Source organism: Perca flavescens, chromosome 24, assembly GCF_004354835.1.
Source record: "Perca flavescens isolate YP-PL-M2 chromosome 24, PFLA_1.0, whole genome shotgun sequence".
Lineage (NCBI taxonomy): Eukaryota > Metazoa > Chordata > Actinopteri > Perciformes > Percidae > Perca > Perca flavescens.
In genome coordinates this window covers 5,746,971-5,770,273 of record NC_041354.1, presented here as the reverse complement: position 1 = coordinate 5,770,273, position 23,303 = coordinate 5,746,971, and the positions used below count along the sequence as shown (strand labels likewise).

The 23,303-nt window shown below is 39.8% G+C and overlaps 1 protein-coding gene across 1 annotated transcript in view; it reads right to left on the bottom strand.

Moving 5' to 3' along the window:
- Nucleotides 1-23,303, bottom strand: part of LOC114551270 (transmembrane protein FAM155A) — a 32,490-nt gene that overhangs the window by 1,847 nt on the left and 7,340 nt on the right. Inside the window, exon 4 of the mRNA XM_028572440.1 lies at nucleotides 1,587-1,758. Within this exon, the coding sequence (XP_028428241.1) occupies nucleotides 1,587-1,758 (172 nt within the window). The remainder of the gene's footprint in view (nucleotides 1-1,586; nucleotides 1,759-23,303) is intronic.

The window sequence follows — 23,303 nt, the reverse complement described above, 5'->3', positions numbered from 1 at the left end:
CACTTGTATCATTCTTATTATGAGGTGGAATTTTAAATTTTACTTAAAAAAAATAAATAAAAAAAAAACTCTGCCCAATATTTCCTGTGTGTCCCTCCCTTGCATTCAAAAGAAAACCTGCAACCCTCTTATCTTAAAATATAGAATTGAGTTGGTACAACTCGTTTCGCCATCACTAACTAAAGTTGACATTGTGTAATCTAACATAAACCTTAATCTATTAGTGGAATAATAATGTTCACCATCTCCGCCCAATACAATTACAAGTGCCAATTCATGGCAAACATAAAATAATGAATATTCCAGCTATACTATTTTATAATTAAGAAATAAATACAAGATAAAGAAAAGGCTTGCAGATAAATAAAAGGATAAACTGGAATTACAATATACTTTATATGATGTACTTCAGGGTTTTTAAACTTTTTGCTAAAGTGAAGGAGGAAACGACATTAACATTTAATCTGTAATAGCTGTAACTCATTATCATTCATATTCTGTGTTTCTCATAGCTGACATATTGGTCATATCAGTAGGGGTGGGGAAAAAACCGATACAGCATAGTATCGCGATATTTTCATGGATGTCAAGTATCAATATTTTATTATATATTTTGCAAAAAATAAAATGAAAGTGAGATGAAGAAAAAGATGAAAAAGTTTTCCTTTGGGGATATAATTTGAAGTTGGAAAAAAGGTAATAAATTGCACTATATTGCAGAATATTGCAATATGTTAAAAATCGCAATAATATTGTACGGTGACATAAGTATCATAATAATATATTGCCGTGGGGCCTCTGGTGATTCCCACCCCTACCTATCAGCTAGTTGACTGGGGAAAAGACTCTGAGTATGATAAAATTACCCACTGTGTATTATATTTGATCAATTTTTTATTATTATTAATCTTGCGAGGGTGAGTAAAAATAAAAAACACTCTCCTGGAGAGGGTCTCTTCTGTTAGAACACCCCTTTTATAAATACCCTTCCCCCACTAATCAATGGTCTACAGTCCCTTAGTTTCATAAAATGTTGTTGAGCCAACATCATTTCCAGCTCAGGTCCAGCCAGTATCAACCTGGGAAGAGGTCTGATCACCAGTGTGGCTGTGTTGATGCTGCTGTTATGGTGATTAGATTCCAGATAACTTGTTTTCTTGGCACGCTGACAGCGTCTGGTCCTCTGAGGCAGAGTCCTTGGTGATTACTACTGTTAAAACTGCAGTAAATATTGAGAGACGGGCCAAATTCAATTCATCAACGCGTTGTTAAAATGTCCTTGTCTGAGCTTGGCTGTGCTCAAACACACCACTAGATGTCATCAGAAAGCCTTTAGAAACCACTTCCACCTGTTTTCCTGGAGGAATACCATCCACTAAATATGGAGACACACAGTGTGCATGAATTACTACTTTGCATGCTTTTATAAAACGCTATTCACTGACATAAATTACATGAGGCTTAGGTTTTCTCCGAGGCAGTAGAGAACGCAAGGCCACGCTAACACCCACACGTGCAAACATATCTGCACTTCTCTGCTGCTGCTGTAAACAGGAAGTAACACTGGACAGTGAGTCTGTATTAACCTGTGCAGATGAAGCTGGGGCTGCCGCCGTGGATCAGGTCGTCGTTATCGGGCAGGATGAACGGACAGCTCTGCTGGACTTCCAGGCAGTACTGGTGGCACGGTACCTTCCTCTGACAGGACAGCTGGGTGGTGGGGAAATACTGAGCGCACAGCCAGGGCTTATATGCCGTCTGAGGAGGAAGAAGAAGAGGAGAGGACATTAATAGATGCTGGTTCATGATCCACTTGAGGACTGGTGAACGTTGTTTGGCTCTGTTGGGTCTTGGGCTTTGTTGAGTTTAAAACAATGCTGATCTATGATATCAATGCATTTTTAAGCCTTAATCTATTCACGATATACGCTGCAGCTGGGTTTTAGGTATGACAGTAGAAATTCAGCTTCCTGAGTTAATGAAATCATGTCTGTATTCTCTTTGAAAGTTATAAGGGGTGACACTTCTTTTGTTTGAGTGGCAGGGAGAGGCTTTTTTGTGTAACTGTTTTGGAGCCATCCCCCGCTGTGATGCCGACTAGATTAGACCGGGGATATTTGTTTCTGTAAGCTTCAAAGGAATGGACATCCATACGATAGAACCTTTCATCTATGTCCGAGAGTAACATCAAACACGCATTATGTTAGAGGTATGCCCTCCTTATTTGGGCGACGAAGAAAACCAATGAAAACATGCCACCGTGCCATCGAAGGACCAATGGGAATGGTTTTAATCCAGGTGGTGAAAGGGGACAGCCCACGTCTCCAGGAAAATATAGTAAAGAGGACGTGGGGTTGACGTGTGGCTCCAAGAGGGAGAAACATTGATTCAGCCCGCTGCAGAGTAAAATCTTGTTCTGTCATGTCATTTTCTTATTAAATATTTTTGTTAATCTAAAAGCCTCTCTTTTCTCAAAACTCAAGAAAACGCAACAGCTTCCCTCTGTTTACAGTAGATGTGTACATCCCAACACATTGAGCTGTAAAGTTGTAAAGCTGTAAAAACCACTGAGCATCAAAAACACTTTTCCAAAATGGATACCAAGGCACTTCATGCATTAATGAAAGCTCAGGAGATATTAGCCAAGGCAAGTCTGTTAGCAGAGCCTCTGGAATATTAAATCAATCTTACTGCAGAGTAGTAGCTAACAGAAAGTAAACCATGCCAAATACAGTGTATTGATTTGCTCATTTATGGGCTATGGATTATGAGAGGCTGCTGCAGCAGGTAGTAGATGTAGAATGTTTTACAATAACTTTTACAATTATAAAGGCAAAAGGCACTTTAACATCAGACTTGGGCTGCAACTAACTAACAATTAATGTGCTGGCTATTTTCTTAATTCATGAATTAATATTTGGTATACAAAATGGCAGAAGACAGTGAAAAATGCCATTCAAATTCAAGTGGTCGGGGTTTCGGGTCCGGGACGGTTTTCCTGCATGTCTTCCCCCCTCTCTCTTCCCTTTCATATCTCAGCTTTCCTATCTAATAAAGGCAGAAATGCCCCAAAATTAAAATAAATACAAAATTATATTTGCTGTAGTTCACTGGGAGGCAGAATGTAATACAAAATGCACAGACGTATGTGCATAAGGAGACAGATGGTGACATGTAATAGGCAAAGCCCCAGGCTTGGAAAGCTTAGCAAAACAAAATAAACCAAGGGCAAATCACAGTCTGGATTCATTCTCATTTTTAGCTATTTCGTCGTGTGCTTTTGGTATTGACTGGGATGACAAAGTTACAGCAAAAAGCACAGACAATCCATGCTACAAAGACTGTAATCAAATTTGTTATGAACCCCCCCTCCTTCAAAAAACGGTTAGGTTATAAATGGGCAATATGAACCTAAATACATTTTATAAAAAGGGCTACAAGATAAAAAAGCAACAACCTTGGAACTTTGGATCTTTTTACTATGTTCCAGTAGAATACAGCGGAACACATGACCCCTTTTAGTTTACTGGGTGCCTAGACTATTATTTTTAATCATATACAGTACACATGACATAAACAATTTGTTTATGATAAGGTTCCCCTCCATTGCTTATAATAATTAAAACAAAAGAAACAGCCTGGCCCCTTGTTAACTTCCTGTCAGTTGATGTAATTTACATACACTGCAACAGGAAATTAACTTGGGGCCATTTAGAATGTTTATGTTTATGTTTATGCTGTGAAAAGGTCTGGAACACTGGGCCATTTTCAGTTGAAAAATAGTCAAAAACGGTTACATCAGGGGTTAGGGTTAGGCTTTTAAGCAATAAACTTAACTGGACCTTAAATTAACATATAAAATAGCAATAAACACAAATACAACAATAATATACTTCAATGTATGAAAAATGAGACCAAACTGTTAAAAAACGCAGCTGTTAGAGCATGGAAAAGTCTGAACTACTGAACTGCAAAAACATTAAATGAAGTAGTGTGTGAAGCAGGCTAGCCTGTGTTATGAATATTAGACCTACATGTATAATATCTGAGTCTACAGCCATGCTAGAAGCTCTGTGAGGCTGTACTTTGGCCCAGTGGTGATAACACGCTCATAACAACAAAGCTATCCTGCTGTTGTTTAGCAGGTTTGATGTTTAACATGTTCACCATCTTGGTATAGCATGTTAGCATGCTAACATTGGCTGATTAGCAACAGCATTGCACAGATGAGGCTGCTAATACATTTGTTTAGCAACTAAGTGTTACAGTATTAATTGATCCTTCATTAAACTATTACGATTTCTATTGCAGTGCAAGCTACAGAAAAACACACCTTTGCATTTTTGTACTGAAGTTTGTGGCTACCTATTGGTCGACATATAGGCAGATATATGTGTAATGGCTAATGGGCTGTCTGTTAGATGGCACATACTCTGTGTTGGCAAGCTAAGGTGAGACAATTTCATGTTTTCACCCACATGAAGGAGTGAACATGTCATTCTGTGTAATCAACCAGTGGATAGTCATGTGCACAGCAAAGCAGTGCCGCAGCACGTGCAACCCACACAAGGTTACTGAATTGTCAACATCAGCAACTTGGACTGCTTACATCATCCTGTCAGTCGACTTTTTCTCCTGTAACCGGATGCCAACGCAGTATGTCACCTATTGTCTTGCAGAAAATTAGTAAGAGGGGCGAGGTCTGTCCATTAAATAATAGAGGAAATGTGCCACTATTAAGTGATGAAGGATGTTAAGAGAGTAATTTGCCTACCTGACACATAGGGGTACAACAGCCATTTCCAAGTCATGAATCACAGACAAAACAAGCCATTAGTGGCAATCAGGTAATTATCAAGAGGGAGAATATTAAAAGGTTCAGCATTGAGAGAGTTTTACTCATACAAAAGACATATTCTGCAAGAAACATGTGTTGTTTAAAAGCATTTGAAAACTTGGGTTCATATCCTAAGTGCCTATTTCTTTACAAATTAAATATTCTCAACTAAATATGCAACAATCAAAGTAAAGTTTCATCACGAGTTTAACACATAAACTCGGCAAACCTGCTTCATCCGGTTGGATCGGATTTGATCGGAAGTAATCAAACAAATCAATCAAATCCACCAACTGTCATCAGATTTGATCTCAAATGCCAACGGCTGTATGACTGGTGCACTGTAATACTTGACATCACCTTTTTTGTCGTGGCCGAGCCCCGCCCACTTCAAACCAGTATTAAAGAAAGGACAAAAACACAAAAAATGTCAAAATTGTCAAAAAAATGTCAGACCTCATTGTTCGTAGTTTGAAGATAATTGAGAAAATAGGTTTTTAAGGCCTTTAAAGTAATAGTATGACAACTTATGGAAATACATCTTTTGTCTTGCAGTTAAAAACCTTTTTTGTCACAGAATCAAGCCAACTTTTCCTGTTTGTTGCTAACATTTAGCTTGTGCATTGATAGCCACCTACAGAAACATCACAAACCCAAAACCAAAGAAGAGAGATGTCACAGTAGAGATATACACTGCACACAGTTAATTATCCCCTGTGTTATTTAACCACAGAGGAACATCTATAGCTGGAGGTGGGGTAGTTAACTGTTATTGTGGTTTCACAGTGCCATGGATGTTTGGTTAAATTATATCCAGGACCTCCACAAGACTTCAACGGTAAATGTGCCCTTCCTCCAACCTCCACTGCATTTTCAAATGCTGAGAAATCACATGGGGGTCTGATTTGTGTCCTGTTTAGACCGACATACAAAGATAACAAACACTGCACAGGCAATTATAATAATTATAATAAACTGATTATGGTGATGGTGATGAGAATGATAATGATGAGAACAGTGTGGACCCGAATGCTTTGCAAAATCAAATATATTCCAGACAGTCACATATGACTTCCTGTTCATACAGTATGAGTGTGGAATAAACTGTACTGTAGTGGTTAAATCCTCTAAACTGTTTTCCAGGAAATATGGGCACATCCTCTGTGTTGGCAGGCTAAGGTGAGACGATTTCATGTTTTCACCCACATGAAGGAGTGAACATGCCATTCTTTGTAATCAACCAGTGGATAGTCATGTGCACAGCAAAGCAGTGCCGCAGCATGTGCAACCCACACAAGGTTACTGTATTTCAGGAAATACACTCATCCTTCAACAACAAAAAAGGTCAACGTGGTTTTAGTGCCTTGGTCGGAGATCTGTCTCCATTTGAACCCGGGTTATGCTCGTGATGCAGGGTAAACAATGTTTCTCTGTGGATAGTCTGTCTTAAGAAACATGTTCATTCAAACGGTAGCAACTAAACTTGTATGTTAGAGGGTAATTTGGATAAATCACACCGACAGTTTAATTCCCATGGTCCTCTGCTTTTGGCAGCAGTGATCTCGCAGTAGTGGGGCTCTACAGCTGAATGATTAGAGGAGAAACTGGCTCAAGGCCAAGATAAAATCACCCAGATCATCGATTACATTTGTGTTTTAAGAGTTTGGGGTATTCTGTGGTGGTCAGAGGTGTTAAATCAATGACTGGGGATTTTCAGTGTGGCGACTTCCTGTCTGCATAAACGAGTGCTGTTAAATCCGCGATGATTTAGCATAGATTCTTGCCAGCCGTGAGATAATCTGTCTAGGGATGCTGCGGCTATCAAAAGAGAACCAAAACAATATGATACGCAGTCAGACAGGAAATCTGGGTCCTCCTGAAGATGTATGCTGGCAGTTGCCAAGGTAACGGCTTTTTCTGCTTTTCATTAGAGCTCAATGGGTACTGCCCCACTCTCTGTTGGTTTTCTTGTTTGTGTGCACATGTTTAAGCGTGCAACCAGGTCTGTGTGTGTGTGCGTAAATGTGTGCGTGCATGTGCTCAGCGTGAAAAGGGAAGCGTATGAGAGCAAATTGAGTTAGTCAGGAAGCAGGCCTGGAGTCTGATTTGATCAGCCTAATGTGTGATCAGTGTGAATGGGAACCTGGCACTCAAAAAGCCTCTGTCGCCATGCAGCTTAGTCTGCTTCAAACAATGTACTGAAGCCCAGAGACACAGACAGGAAAGACACCAAGCTGGCGACCATTTCCACCGGGGCTTTATGCCTGCAGCTGGTTTCAGCCCCAGTCTGGCCCTTTGTACATCCCCCCCCGCCCCCCTCTAGGTGTTACATTGGCCAACATTTCAAATCTTAGATTCCAAAGATGAAATCAAGGCGATCCTGATGTTTTGGATATTTACATTAATGCAAAGATGTAAAGAAAAACACCAATAAGACATTTTCTGCTAATGCTTACATGCAAATCTTTTGAAGCCTAAAAATATCAATCGAAAAATTAAGATTCAAACGCTGACGCTTTGGCAGATAAGTGTCAGCAGCGCTGGCATCTGAATATCACCACGGTGATTATTACTATTATATAAGATGCAGACTGTAGAACAAGTCATGGACTGCTTCAGATTTTCCATATGCATGCAGTCCTCTTCCCAGCAAGGACATACCATTCAGAACTTCGGATAAATAACTCTTGGTTTGCAGTATAAATTACTTTTTCTTTTCTATTTTGTTAATTAACTTCAACCCTTTAACATCAACCCTTGATATCGTTTTGCCAAAAACACATCAAGAAACCTCAGGCTGTCCTCCAACCTAAACTAGAGCAGATGCATCAGGTGGTCTTACAATTAAGGTTGAACTGAAATTTTAATTGCCCTCACTTTTTGTGTAATGAAATATAAACTACAGTGATATTGCAGCTGTTGGGAAAAAAAAGGATAAAAACATTTTGGGACATATTTGGGGAAACAGCGTCTAAGTTTCAAGCAGTAAAGGGAAGCTAGTTGACCTAGCTAGAGTGGAAGCTGCTTACTACATCTTGAAAGTGAAAGCTAATTAGCCTAGCTCGGTAACGTTAGGTCTGATTGCCACTTGACAGTACTTTTTATTCATGTTATCGAAACACCTGCTAAGTCATCGACAGCTCCCACACACTCTATAACGTTAGAGCCAGTGTTAGCTGTCTCTCTTTCATGGTTTCAACTGAAGTGATGACAAATGACCAGATTGTCAAAACTCATAGCAATGAGTAAGAAGACCTGTAGCCTATTGTACAGAGTCACCGGGTAACACAAGGTGTGTTTGGATCACAGATTCAGGGACTAAGCAACCAGCAACAACATATAGCACTAATCAAATTACCAGAACCAGCATCATCAGTCACAACCAGTCCCCCCCCAGAGAACACTAATATGGCTGCACCGCAAAAAATAAGTACAATTTCAATTTATTTTTCCTCTTTTTTTGGTAAATACAAATTTAACCAAAAAAACAAGTCAAAACAAACACCAGGGATATATATGCTTTTTTATCAAACATGCAATGGCAGATCTAAGGGCTTATTATTAGGGGGGCTAGTGCCCCCCTGAACTGTAGCTAATATTACAGTTTTCACCTCACATTTAAATTGAAATTATTCATGGGCAGTGATAAATGAAATATACGTTAACACTGAACAAGTATTCTTGTGTTATATGTGGCTATGGGGGTAGTGGTGGTATGTCTAAAATCTCATGTGGCCCCAGCCTGGCCCCACAATTTGAAACGGTTTAGAACCGCGCTGCAAAGATAAACTTTAATTTGAGTTCAATTTAAATGCTTCTAGTTTGTGTTCCTGCCTGGCGCACAAGGTAATTGTGAGGGGGGGGGGGTCAGCCTGTGCGCTGTCATGTAGCATCAATCAGTCTGAGAGTGAAAACCATTCTCGAATCAAATGGTGGCGCAACCAGCAACCATGTCTCAACAGGGAGTGTGTGTACTGATGTTGCAACCAGCAGGTAGCGAGCTGTAATACATGTAAAAGGATGAGGAGAATTACTGGGCTATTTTGGTGTATACTGCAATATAAATTAGCATCCGCGGAGAGAGAAATGTCACATTAATGATGTAATGCGATGACCCTTGTTTAATACTACAAGGAACTTCTCTATGCTTGGCTTCAGGGGGATCCACAGCTCAGCTTAGATGGATACCATTGGTTATTGGTCGTTCCACCAGCATCCAGCAGCTCACAGCAGCGGCCGTCTCAGGCTGACAGCTCCTGTAAATCTGACATGCAAAGCAGCTCTTCCTCCATTCTCTGCTTCGTCGTTGGCGCAGGGCTTCCCCTCACCATTCCCATTCCCATTCCTGTCATGTGACACAGAGAGGACCGGGGGAGAGCTTGTCTGCGGACAAGAGGAGCCACTGAGCAGCAGAGAAATGTAAGTGCTTTGCTCAATATTCATTCAGTAGAGAAATTACCAACACTGTGATGAAAATGTCAAACTAAAATTACAGCAGCTGCAACATAAAATCTAGAAGAAACACTGACTGACAACCAGACCTTTTTGTATCCATTTTTAAACTTTTTCATCTGTTACAAAATAACTTCAATCTGCTGTCATTACAATTTATAGCAAAGCAAAAATGGGATGAATGATTTGAAAGTGTCCTTCCATTGATGCTGATTACTGGGAAGACATTTGTATTGGGACAAATTAAACAACTGGCCAACACTTGTCCAGAGTATGCACCTCTATACAGGCATGGCATCTTCCGACCACCCAGCCAGACCAGCTGGACCAAGCGCCAGGAGAGCGAGGAGAGGGAGGAGAGCCGGGGTAAAAGCTAGGCTGGCCCAGCTGTTTTTGTTTTGTTTTTCTTTTGTAGCATTAAGGTACGACTAAGGATGAAGGACATGAGGTGATATATATTACACATAACGTATGGATGGATTTGTATGTTCATATAGGTTTGTAAACAACATAATAAAATTACAGGATGGACAATTGGGATGACAAAGTTATACATAGAATGTAAACATTTATTCAGAATATTCATATTTAGTGCATATACATGCAGATAGTGGTATCAATACTCTCATCTAATTCTTGTCAACCAAGTGAAAAGTTGATTTCCCAAAATGTCATACTCAAATCAATATTGAGTATATACAATCTCTTTTTGGGCGTGCAAGTCTTCGAAAATATAGCATTATACATCTGAGTTGGTGCTCCTCTGGTTTTTAAATGTCTGTGTAAGAAGTTCCAAATGCTTTTAAGTAAATTATGTGTGTTAATTATGGTACATAATGATGTCTAAGGTATAGGTACAGTGGTGTAACACCAAAACAAAAAGTCATACCGTAAAACCACAAATTCAGTCTATCCTGAACTGTACTTCCCAAATCCGTCAGTAAGTTAACTGTACTCATGTTTGTTTAAGCTCCCAGGTATGTGAAAACTTCAACTTAACACACCTTTAAGTGTCAATGCCTTCTTTCTTAAGCAGGACGCTGTCACACATACACACCAGCTATAAAGTGGAATGACAGAGACAGCTATAAAAAGCACATGAGTCAGCTGCAGAGTGAGATCCCAGCTAGAAGCTGAATGACACCAATCATTGCTACACACACAAATCACGGCTGCGGGAGGACAAGAAGCAGCTCTTACACTACCTGGGCTATTTTCTTTGTTTGACGAGAGTTATTTCTAATGTCCTGGGTGCGCAAAATATAAATTCCTGATACTGAAGACCCTCAAATTAGGACACTGAACAAGGAAATCAAGATGGGGTAGCCTGGTCTATTTCAAGATAAGGAGCACTTTCATGTATTACACACACACACACACACACACATACACACACAACATTAAAAGAAACACTGACAAAATGTTGTTGACAGGATTTGGATGCACTCACAACTCAAATCTCAATGGCCGCCTCGGGTCACTGACGCAACCCTCGGATAATCCAGCAGGACAGGGATCCCTGTCATCCTGCATTGATGTCCGTATTTATTACATCCCATTCCCCGGTGTTGTAACGTATAGTATCCAGGCGCCGTATGTGTGCTTCTGGAAAATGACACTCCGAGGCAGAGCGTTTTCATCAAATGATTTGGTTTGCAATCTCAGTGCAACCCTTGTTTGTACGTTCACCGTGTCATCTGCTACCAATGAGTGCTCTCTCCTTTCTGAATAACATTCTGGCAAGCGATGGTCTAAGTGTTTAAAACTGGAAGGGGGACTCAGTCGGAGTTAGAGTTATAGTTGTTGCTAATAACACACAATAACTTATTAAAGAAATGTAATTATAATGGCTTTATGTACCTGACACCACACAGAGAGACACAAAGTACGCTTCTTGCTTTTGGAAACATTGAAACAAATGTCTGTATGTGTTTTAATCACTTTGATTTTATGAACGTATTTTTATTTTTATATTTATATAACTTGTTTGTCTTGTCTGTGTTGTTGTGTTTTACATATTTGTGTGTCTGTGTGTCTGAAATAGAGCTGAATTGAATTGAATATAATGAAGGACACCTCTGACACAGGCAGGCTGACTGACTCTCCACACAGTGAAAAAGCATCCCAAAATAGCCCTATAGATTAGGTGGCATTTGAGGATTTCTTAGCGAGATGCAGGCCCAATAACAGTCTGGAAATCATCAACTTCAATACGTGGCAATTCACATAATCTATTTTAGGAGTCTGCCACTTATTATGTGGCTTCATACACACGAGGGATTCACAGGAAATGATGTTAACATGTAACCCAGCACAATTCCCTGATTGGAAAGTCCTTTGGGACGACCTTGTGAGTTTAGGCAATGAAAATAAACTTGAGTTTTCATCAAAGTGAACAGTATCTGTGGTTCTAACTAACCGGAAAATACCCAAATTGCCCAAATAATTGATCTTTTAAAAGGCATGCTCCCCATGGTCCAGAATACTTAAGCCCAGTGTGCAACCCTAACATGTTTTTCTTTCAAATCTCAGGTATCTCAACTCCTTAATGTTTTTTTTTATGGCTATGAATAAACGTTCCAAATGCAAACACAAATACAAAAAAAAAAAAACACAAAATGAGAGCCATGTAAATTTCTTAGAAGCAAACACATCTGAAAGAAATGTTTTAAAGGTGAAAATGGTAAACAAAAGGCTTGATTAGTGATCCATTAATCGTACTGACAGGCCTCCAGAGCTTGTGCTGCTGTCACAGGGTTTGGGCTTCTTTAATTGCTGCTCGTGGCTATAGTGGCTGCTCTTCAGCAAAACCATGGCAGGGATATCCCCATACAATATGAGTGTTGAAGATTTAATGTGTACTGCAATTCGTAAGTGCTTTAATACTGTACTATGAATACGATTATTTTTATGATTTATTTTAGAACAGTTAAAACAGATTTCAGATACTTTAAAAATATGCTATGTCCTCTTGATTTTTGTCATAGAGCGTTAGTGATAAAGATGTTGTTTGCCCTTAAAATCTTAAAAAACCAAGACAGCACCAGATCAACACACCTTGTGACGTTTGGTTAGTGCCCCATCAATCGTATTGACAGACCTGCAGAAGATTCCAGAAACCCTGAACCCTTTCACTGGAAATGCCCTTTAAAGCACACGGCATTATGGGACGTCAGAGCATGGATCCACCCATCAGGACATGAAGACAAAGATGGAACTCATTTCCCGGAACCACGTTTTGTAGATAAGTTCTGGGAAAAGATGAATGAATGTTGTGTCATGAATGTGTATGGCAGGATTCGTTTTCAGACTGGTTTAGCATGCAGGCGCAGCAATGAATCGGTTAGATTACAAAACAGGTAGATCTAAGAATTGGCTTTCCAATGATGTAAAAATCCTATCTGCTGTGGGGAAACAATTAGATACGAGTTTGTTTCCCAGGTTTGGTTTCATGTTGAGTAGATTAAGCGGTGCTCTGGCCGCAGGATCCCTGTTGGCACAGTTCCAGCTCTGCAGATCTCTGTCACAAAGGTTGGAAGAATTCATTTTCAGCTGGATCAGAGCTCTGGGAGGCTGCTGAATAGGTCAGGGTGGCTCTGCTTTCTCTATTGATGCAGAGCCTGTTGACTGCAGGAGGCTCGACCTACAAGCCCAGGACATATTGACTTACCCCTCCTCCTCTCCCCAAGATGTCGCTCCACGATGAACACAGCCAGATAAATGCTGGGTAGGGGCTTTGAAACGCAAGAACCAAAACAAACTGGACTGAGCTCAGCTGTACTGAGAAATACTATCATCAGCAGCACCCATTCATCCTTAGTCTGGATCAACGGACGTACATTTCCAGGATAAAGCCTGACGTCCGGCACGTGGCTCACAATTGCTATGGACTAATAGTACACACAGCAATACACTGGTAAGCACGTGTAACCATGTATCAGCTATTTTAACCCTCTGAGGCCAAAAGACACACCGGCGAGTCCAAACAATGTTTGACACAACTCCTACTCAAAAAGCGATATTACCAAAATTTCATTTCAGACATTTATTTACAAGTTGAATCATATATAGCCTAAGACTTTGGTAAACTAATTTCAAGCACCGAAACAATTCGTACAACACATCATAAGTTAAAGGTGCTCTAAGCGATGTCACGCATTTTTATATATATCTTATACATCCCTTAGTACATTCATGTGGATTTTTTATTTAGTTTATTTAATATCTTTTATTGTCCATATTATTCATGTGGATTTCTTTGTTATTTGATATTTAAACATCCTGTTATGATGTATGTGTATGTTGTGTGTGATGTCTGTAAGCTACTGGGACCTTGAATTTCCCCTTGGGGATCAATAAAGTATCTATCTATCTATCTATCTATCATGTGATTGCAGTAGACATACAAAGTATCTATCTATCTATCATGTGACTGCAGTAGACATACAATTCAATTAATTTTTTTAAATATGAATTGAATTTTGGAATTCTATGAATCGATTTTGAATCGGTAGAGCTTGAATCGCGATTCAAATACGAATCTATCTTTTTGCACACCCCTAGCAAATACCCGAAAAAGGTAAATATGAGAAGATATGTGAAAATGCCCTTAGACCTAAGAGGGTTAAATAGCTCACGTTACGGTATTGTGTAAACAGTTAACTTCATTTAATATTGTGTGTGGCGTTTTATTTTGCGGGGTGCAAATGTTCCACAAAAACAAGTTCCTTCTCAAGACTATTTCGCAGAGCCGCTGTCTCTCTCATGATCGTGATTGGATTAAAGAAATGCAAACAACACAGAGCGTTATTTCCTCCTATCCCAGAATGTATCTGTGGTGTAGCCGGACCTTATTCCGCAGCGCTGTGGAGAACTGGCAATGCGAGACAAATTCATCCTCAACTCAACACTAGTTGTGCGTAAGCTGACTTGCACTGACATAAACCAGAATTGAAAGTAGTCCACACGTCATGTTATAGATAATAATATTAACAAAAAAGAATCATTCATGAGCACCTTCTGCAACAAGATAGAAAATAAAAAAAATTGTCCTCAAATGTCCTGTTAGTACATGATGACCTCATGTAAATCCTAGCGTATGTAGCTTTACACAGCTCCAACCTGAGCAGGTCTAATCAGCCACATAACTCAAAACACCTGTGTGGGTATGCAGGGCCTTCAATCTATAATAATGCATCATAACAAAGTAACAAAAGTAGAAGTATAAAGCAGCAAAACATCGAAATGCAACACGGAGATGCACAATTTTTTGCTCGAGACATGGTCATACATCTGGGAACACGTTAATAAGTCAATATAATCTTTATGAATGTTTAATAACTCTTGTGATTCCCAAATATGAAATTACTGTTGTTGGCATCAATAGAATGAATTTAATCATTATCATTCACTGTACGATTTGGTGTCCTGAGAAAAAAACATATGAGGGGAATGACGTCACTCATGGCTTTTCACGGTAAGTACTGTACTGTAAATGACGATCATTATCAGACAGTGAGGGAATGAGGAGGAATGGTCGACCTTTCGAGGGGGGAGAGAAATCAGCAGAAAGATGTATTGGCCTGGAAGGGAGTGAAAATGTTAAAGATCACTGTCAGAGTAATGGAGGGCAGATAACTGGGGACAAGACCGCGATCCTTATGTAACACTGTCAGTGGGAACATTTATCTGCCACTGCCTAAGAACGAGCGAGGGTGTCATCATCATTAATTCAGAAAAACAGGAAAGAGAATACAGCTCACTCTCTCAAACACCAGTTTTAGTGAAAGGAATAAGTGGTAAGCATGCCTGCAATTCATGCATGGGGCTAGGAATAAGGTGGATTGGACAAATTAAAACTGGTGGTGGTGGAACAGGAGAAGTTTAAACGCCAAAGAGCTTTAAGTAAGCTTGGAATAAAAAATGCATGCTATGTCGAGCTCTGGCATATTATACTCAGAGATGTTAATAAAGGCTATCCAGGAACATATCATTAATATACAAGGACAAAGGGAAAGCCAAACAGCCAAGAGGCCTCTACAGTATTTCCGCCCACAAGCTCCTGAGATGATACAGGCCCTCCTCCTGTCATCTCTGCAGTCAACAACACGGCCTTGTGACTGCAAAAGAACTTTTCTGATATCTCTGGGACATACTAGGGCTGTTTCTGAGCATTCAAGAGCATCTATTAGAACTGAGAAGGGAGCGTCCCCATTTAACATCTTCTGTTATAACAGAGCTGAACGCTGTGTGAAGAGAGGGGGTGTCAAAGCGCTGCAGAGCGGCTCTCAACTCAGGTGGCCACTTGGCAGATCAGATGTGCGGATTTGGAGGAGAGGTCACGCAGGAGCAACATCAGGACTGTGGATGTACCAGGTGGCTCCGATAATAGTTTGACATCCTCTGTCTCCACTCTATTCACGCTAAATGGAGCAGCTCTCTCAGACGGACCACTGCACACCATAGAACCCTCTCGCCAGGCAAGAACATTGATATTGGACCATTCTGCAAAATCCTGGAACACATTCAGTGACAGCTGTTTGTTTTTTTTATCTCCTTTGCCAACCTTTAAAAAAAAATTCCCTTTCTATAATATCTGTGCATGACAACTATGATATTGTTACATACGATATGTAACAGCTTGCGTAAAAAATGATCTATATATTTAACAAGCTTGCTGTATTCTAAATTGTGTCACTATGGCACTCGTACTAATGACTCCTTGGTCCTAATATTGTTATTGTTAGGACAAAATTAGGTAACATTGCATTTGAGGAGTATGCTCGATCTGCAGCTTCTGCTGAAATTGAACAGCCTGATTCCATTTAAATCACTTTAAATGAGTCCTTCTTCATGAGTCCATGTATTCTGAATGTAAATGTGCACTTTGAGTTGTTCATCATTCTGTATTTGTTTTTATGTATGTATTGTACATTGCAACTGTATATTATGTTTATAATTACCGTGTACAGTCATTTTATATGTATTGTAATCAGGGCGTCATTGGAAAAGAGACCTTCCTCTCAACTGGCCTTCCCTGAATAAATAAAGGTGATATATGTTATGACTTATATGCAATGAGCAGTATTTAATACTGGGTATCATCACTCACTTCCTAAAATAAAAGCAAAACAAATGAATGTTTGAATGCTTTTGCAAGTAGACTTGTATCTGTGGGCAAAATACCACAAGTAGAGAGGAATTATCTGATAACTACCAGGAGCAACACTACTCACAGGACAGGATATCACAGTTACATCTTCTCTTAACTAGAATATGGTTATCTTCTCTTCAAACCACTGCTCTTAGTTGTTGAAGACAACATAAAGATTCACAGTGAGGTATTCTTCTTACAAAAAGAACAATTAACCATGGATTATTTTGCAAATAAAGAAGTTATACAATGTGATATGGAACAATATTACCACATGCAAGGTTTTGGGTTGGTCTCACATGAAGGATGCAACAAAGCCTTTGTTTACTCCCACAGGAAACGGAAACAGTATGTTCCCTGTATGTGTTATTTTATAAAATCATTGTCTAACTCAATTTCTTTGAGTCTGAAAACATTTTTGTTTGTAATGTACTTTCTCTGCAGACTTGCCTTCTGCTCTACACAGCCTTACCTTAAGTTAAAAACTATACTGTCAAAAGGAATGCATCAACATAAAAGAAAATCTCACTGAGTCTGAATAAATCCATCTTTGCAAAACGTCTATCACTGAAATAGGTCCAACATGTTTGTTTTTTTCTTTTTGCTGATGATATCCTATATTTTAAAAGGCTCAAACTAACAATTATGTATCTACTAACAAGCATTGTGTCCAAAGGCTGATATATCTTGTTCCTTATGCCATAGTGCTCCATTGTTGTCCAGAAACGATTAAAAACACACTCTCATTGAGCCACACTGTTGCACTGGGTACCATGAACACACACACACACACACTGTAGTTTATTTTGACTCAATCTCACACACACCGTCCTGCTGCCCCAAATACTCACTAGAGCACCAAATGTGGATTAATCCGCCGCTGAAAATAGTCCCTCAACAAATGCACTACTTATTCCTGTTTGAGTAACGTTTGCTAAAAAACTACAGCGGTCAGCTGTTTCATGGTAATGACTGAGATTGATGGGTTCAGTAGGAACCAGTGGGCCTGGGGCTGAGTGCAACAGAGTAAGAAAGTTTTCAGAGACCGACTAATACATGAGATGTGTTGACAATATGACTCTGCTTGGACTGGCATACATTGCTCAAGAAGAAATAATAAAAGTGAACTTACACTAGTATTTTACAAGACAACTACTTTTTAAGCACTACTCTGCTATGTACAGAACACTTAATTATTTGGGGACCAGAAAAACCTGTTACAGACTGAAGCATCCATTACAGAGGAGCAATTTGCATCACAAACCTTCACAACTACACATCCTAAAAATATAAAAATCTCATTATTAGGTCCAATATTTTTTAAATAGCCAGAGCCAGGGAAGGACAGTAATGTTCATGTCTAATGACCATGGAAATGGGAGGCAAGGAGCAGGTTAATTACAACTAATGGGCAGCCATGTTTAGATAGGCCTACCTGTTTGTTCAGGTAAATAAAATCTACCACCAAAAACACCTTCCAAACCCATTCAAAGTCTCTGCCAAGGCGATGAATAGAAACAAAGGGGGGAAGGACAACTAGCTGGTGACAATGGCCAAAATATTGGCTAAAGGCCCTTTCACCGTTGCATTCCTTCAGTCACAAGCCTCATGCACTGTCTATTTGCAGAAGACACGTGGATTAATTTAGCCACATTCTGATGTAAGTAGAAGTTAATTCTGAGACTATATTTTATTGACTTTTCTCTCCTATATCCAATAATATTTCAATATACTGAAATCTTACGTTAGCAATTAGACTGCACGGCCAACAATACATTAAATTACTGCGTAAGACAGAAGCGTACATCACACATTGAGCAACGGATGGAAAGAACAGTACAATAGTGCTCTCTCATAAATAAATGTCCAGTGACTGACAATTAATTTAGCAGGATAAACACCGTCCTCAATCATCCTAATGGCGCACACAGAGCTTAACAAGAGATTCAAATGTAACCTTTTACCTAGTCCACTGTATACATGCAGACCTGGCCTGAAAAAAGCTTTTAAAAAGAGCACATGAAGAAAGAGGTAGCTTGCTGGGGAATAAGGACAAGTCAGATAATCCCATTAGTGCCAAGCGGTGGGAATTCAAACGTGATCATCTGAAAGCAGCCCACAGGATGTCTGAGTTACTTAGTCATCAGTTTTCCTATCTGAAACCACCAGGTATGGACAATGCTGCCCCCTGAATAAGGACACAAAACCCTGCTCCTGCATTTTCTACTCTAGTTAAATGCTCAACTTGTGTCTGGGATATGCATTCAGGCGTATACTGTATCTGTCCCTGTAAATATAATCCATTCCTCCTCAATACCTATGCAGACAATAGGACTGTTAGACTAATTCATGCCATGCCCATAAATGAATGAATTAGTCTGACCCTTAGGTGTTTCACACACAGGAAAAATAACATCCTGCTTACAACATCTTCATTTTCTCACAATTATGAAGCCAAACAAATGAATGTTTTTTTACTATAATTACATGTTGGTTGTTCCAGGAGAACAGCTTTGCAACTAATTGCAATTCATCTCCAGGGAGGATATATATATTTAAAAGGAAATTCACTTTAACACATTTGCGTGTGTGTGTGTGTGTGTGTGTGTGTGTGTGTGTGTGTGTGTGTGTGTGTGTGTGTGTGTGTGTGTGTGTGTGTGTGTGTGTGCGTGTGTTTGTTTGTTTGTTGTCTTTGGGGCAAGATGTCACACAATAAATGCAAAAAGGAGGAAAAGGGATACTCCACAATATTTAACATGTAACCGTTATGTCCTTTGTGGCATTGAAGGGCGCTTTTTTAAGTCTGTGAAAAACATGAAGTCTCAAACTCAATTCGCGATAACCCTGATAACGTCATCAAGTCAATGTCGACATAACCCTGATGATGTCATTGGGGTTATGTCGAATTGGGCTTGAGACTTCAAATCTGCAACAGAAAGACTGCGTTACGGAGTTGAGACAGACCAGGCAGGGCAGTTTAACAAAAGAGACCACTGAGTTGCATTTTGGGAAATGTAAGTTCAGCCTCTGCTGCTTCAATTTTGGCTAATTTTATGGAAGTGCAATACTAAATCTCTGGAGAGCCCCTTATGAATGTACTGTCATTTATATATATATATATATATATATATATATATATATATATATATATATATATATATTTTTCTCTTTTGTTATAGCAAGAGTCTACAGCGATGCTAGCAGCTCTGTGAGGCTGTACTGAGGCACATCAGCATGCTAACATGCTCACAATGACAATGCTAACTTGAAGATGTTTAGCAGGTATTACGTTTACCATGCATGCTAACATTTGCTAATTAGCAGTAAACACAAAGTACAGCTGAGGCTGAATGTCATTAGTTTAATAAATGGAATCATTGCTATACACAGAGACAATCTAGCTATAATTACAGCAGTCAGCTTTGATTGACACCATTACTGTATGCCATAGAAATTACTTCACATGTCACCTATAATGGAAATGGCAGAGGTTAAATGAGGCCTATTAATCGGGTAACCCACTTCAACCCCCCTTCTCTGGTGCGGTTTCCCTCCCTCCTCCAGCCCTGCTGTTATCTCATGTGATCTGATCTGCTCGCTGTACAGTGGTTCACAGTTAAAACAATATGGAAGCCCTGCCGTGCAATGCAGCAGCTAGCCTCCCCTCTCTGCTCCCTACCTCATTAGCATGCCGCTCAGGGATCTGCCCATTCATAAAAGGGCTGTCGTGGAGTGAGCCAGGCATCCTGAAGGGACAAAACCCTCTCCAAGGTCAGCATTCACAACCGCCGCAGGAAGACACAATGGCGGAAATCACACGTGTGAGCGCTTCCGTTTGCAACCAGGACGGGTGAACAATGCAATGCAACAATCTGTCGTTCATTAATGCACACGAGGCTCTGTGAGACTGGAGCAGACACACACACACACACACACACACACACACACACACACACACACACACACACACACACACACACACACACACACACACACACACACACACACACACACACACACACACACACACTTACACAGTGTCGGCTAATATGAATAATGAATAAAAGGCTAACAAAGGCAGATAAACCACATTAATACTGTCAGATAACTGATGAGAGTCTGTGTATCTATGTTTTGTTGTCAAGTAGGATGTACTATGAGATAAGCGAGGGAGCAAATCAAAGCTACAGTAGCACCCGTATGTGAGCCACTTCCACCCTGAGAACCATCATAACCACCGCTGGTTTGTTTACACACAAAACACTGGAGTACAAAGAATACAACTGCACTGAAACATGAGTGATGGATCTGCACGGAAATATTGGCCCTTCACATGAAAGGGAGGCTAGATACAGTATATTACCGTTTGATTGATTACATATTTAGTTTAGAGCTGGTCAATGACATATGAGCTGAATGATGAAAACTTTATATTCATTTTAGTACAACATTTTTTTACCAGTTTTTCCACCAGTATCAATGGATTTATGATTTCCAATCTGTGATTTCTTTCAGAAAACAATTAACAATTAAATTGTAACAAGACTGAGTCTACAGCCTTGCTAGCAACTCTGTGAGGCTGTATTGAGGTACAAAGGTGCTTTGAGCTAAATGCTAACGTCAGCATGCTAACATGCTCGCAGTGACAATGCTAACACAAGCATCTGATGCTTAGCAGATATGTTTACGATGTTAATCATCTTAGTTTAGCATGCTAACATTTGCTAATTAGCAGTAAACAAAGTACAGTACAGCTGAGGCTGATGGGAATGCCATTAGTTTTACAGGTATCTTTAAGATTTTGACCAGATGACACTAGCCAGAGGGCACTAGAGGAAAGGTCAGGTGATCACCATTGTTCTTACAATTAATCCTGCAGGGGACATGCAGGTCTATACCAAATTTCATAGCAAATCATTTAATGGTTGTTGAGATATTTCAGACTATACCATGCTGCAAGCTAAAAATGACAGATTAATCGATGCCGTTGCAGCCCACACTTTTCAGTGTCATTTCGGTGGGATTCAGTTGAAAGGACACATTTGTTCATCTAAATATGGAGCAAAAGCCATTTCCAAACCCTGAGACTGAGAGGAAAATGCATTACTTCACAAGGCTCCATCTGTGTTTAGATTTAGCTTCAGGGCCCCCCCCATCTGAGAACTAATATCGTTGTTGCTACACATCATTTACCGCTGAATTGCATAACTGTCCATATTGTAGATAATAGATGAAGAGGGTGCAACTTGAACACTGGTCTACCTAAAATGTACATCTAAAACACACACAAACATGTACACACGCACACAAACACACACACACACACACACACACACACACACACACACACACACACACACACACAGGTCTTTGACACAATCAAAGAGGTTCAGATAGTAACATGATGTCTTCACTGCCCTATTTTGGTCGGAGGAGCTGCCCACTATCAAATGAAGGACAAGTGAGCGTGGAGGGCTTGGTGCAAATCAATAGGGATCAACCTCTTGGTATTGCTGCCACCCGTCCCTCCGGCTCCAAAAGAGCTCAGATCAATGCAGATGTGTGCGGTTGACAAGGATCTAAAGAGGGAGGACGCTGTCCTCCTTTCCACTTGCACACAACACCGGCTAAGATTAGACATTCAATTGGACCTGGAGGGTGGGGAAGAAGACAGATTTGTGCACAGACTCATCCGTGATTGTGTTTTGGAATCATTTTACACCACAGCAGTGGCAGTAACTGCAGAGAAAGAAGAAGCAGGGTTGGTAGTAGTAGCACTAGGAGCCTCAAATAGGGAGAAGTAATAATATAAGTATTAGTCAGAGCAGATAGAGTTGTTCAGTTCCAGAGACTCCATGATTACTTGGCCAGGTGCTGAGACTTCTGTCTTTCACGTTCACAAATGAGTGAAATTACCAGGGAGGAACACAGGTGAACTCCATTCATTACTCTGTGAAATGATTGTCAGTGTGGTTTTGTGAAAAAAAGACACAAACTCATCTTTTCCAATGGGAACTTGAGACAATCTACATGTTCTGTGTTACATCCCCACCAGGGCCAGATTAACCCTCTAATGGGGCCCTAGGGAGGTGGGGGGAACAAACAATAACACCTAAAATCAATCCACTGGTTCCACCTTCTTAAAAGCCCTGGAAACTTGGCTACAATACCTAAATTGTTCTTAATAATATTAAATATTCATGACTAAAGGCAACAAACAGGGTTAATGTTGTTCAATCTCGATTGGTGCATGAAGTATGTGTTATCACCTTTCCAATTTAGCCATGCTCACTACAAACCAGTCAGAAGAACACAGCAATATTTTTTGGTGTTTTTCATATTTTATAAAAGGAACTATAATCACTATGACTATTTTAACTACTATTTCCTGCAGGCTTAATTAATATCATTGCTCTAGCTTTGTTTTCAATTGTGCATTTTAGTGTCCTATGATGGTCAAACTGGGAAAATTTTCACTGGTTCCAGCTTCTTAAATGTGAATATTTGCTGGTTTTCTTCATCTTTTATGATAGTACATTAAATATTTTTGCATTTTGGACTGTTGGTCAGACAAAACGAGACATTTGAACATGTCACACTGGGCTCTGGGAAATTGTGGTGGTATCTTTCAATTATTTTCTGACAATTTTGACCAAACGATAGATAATAATAACAGATTATAGATTAAATAATCTCCAGATTTATCGATAATGAAAATAAACCCTAATACAAACAAAACACCATGCTTTTAGGCTTTAATGCAGACTTTCAGGGTTTCTTGGTTGTCCCTCCTCAGCAACTTGAGCACTCTGAAGTGGGAAGAAGACAACTGTGCTCAAATATGCTTAATGTTAATAATAA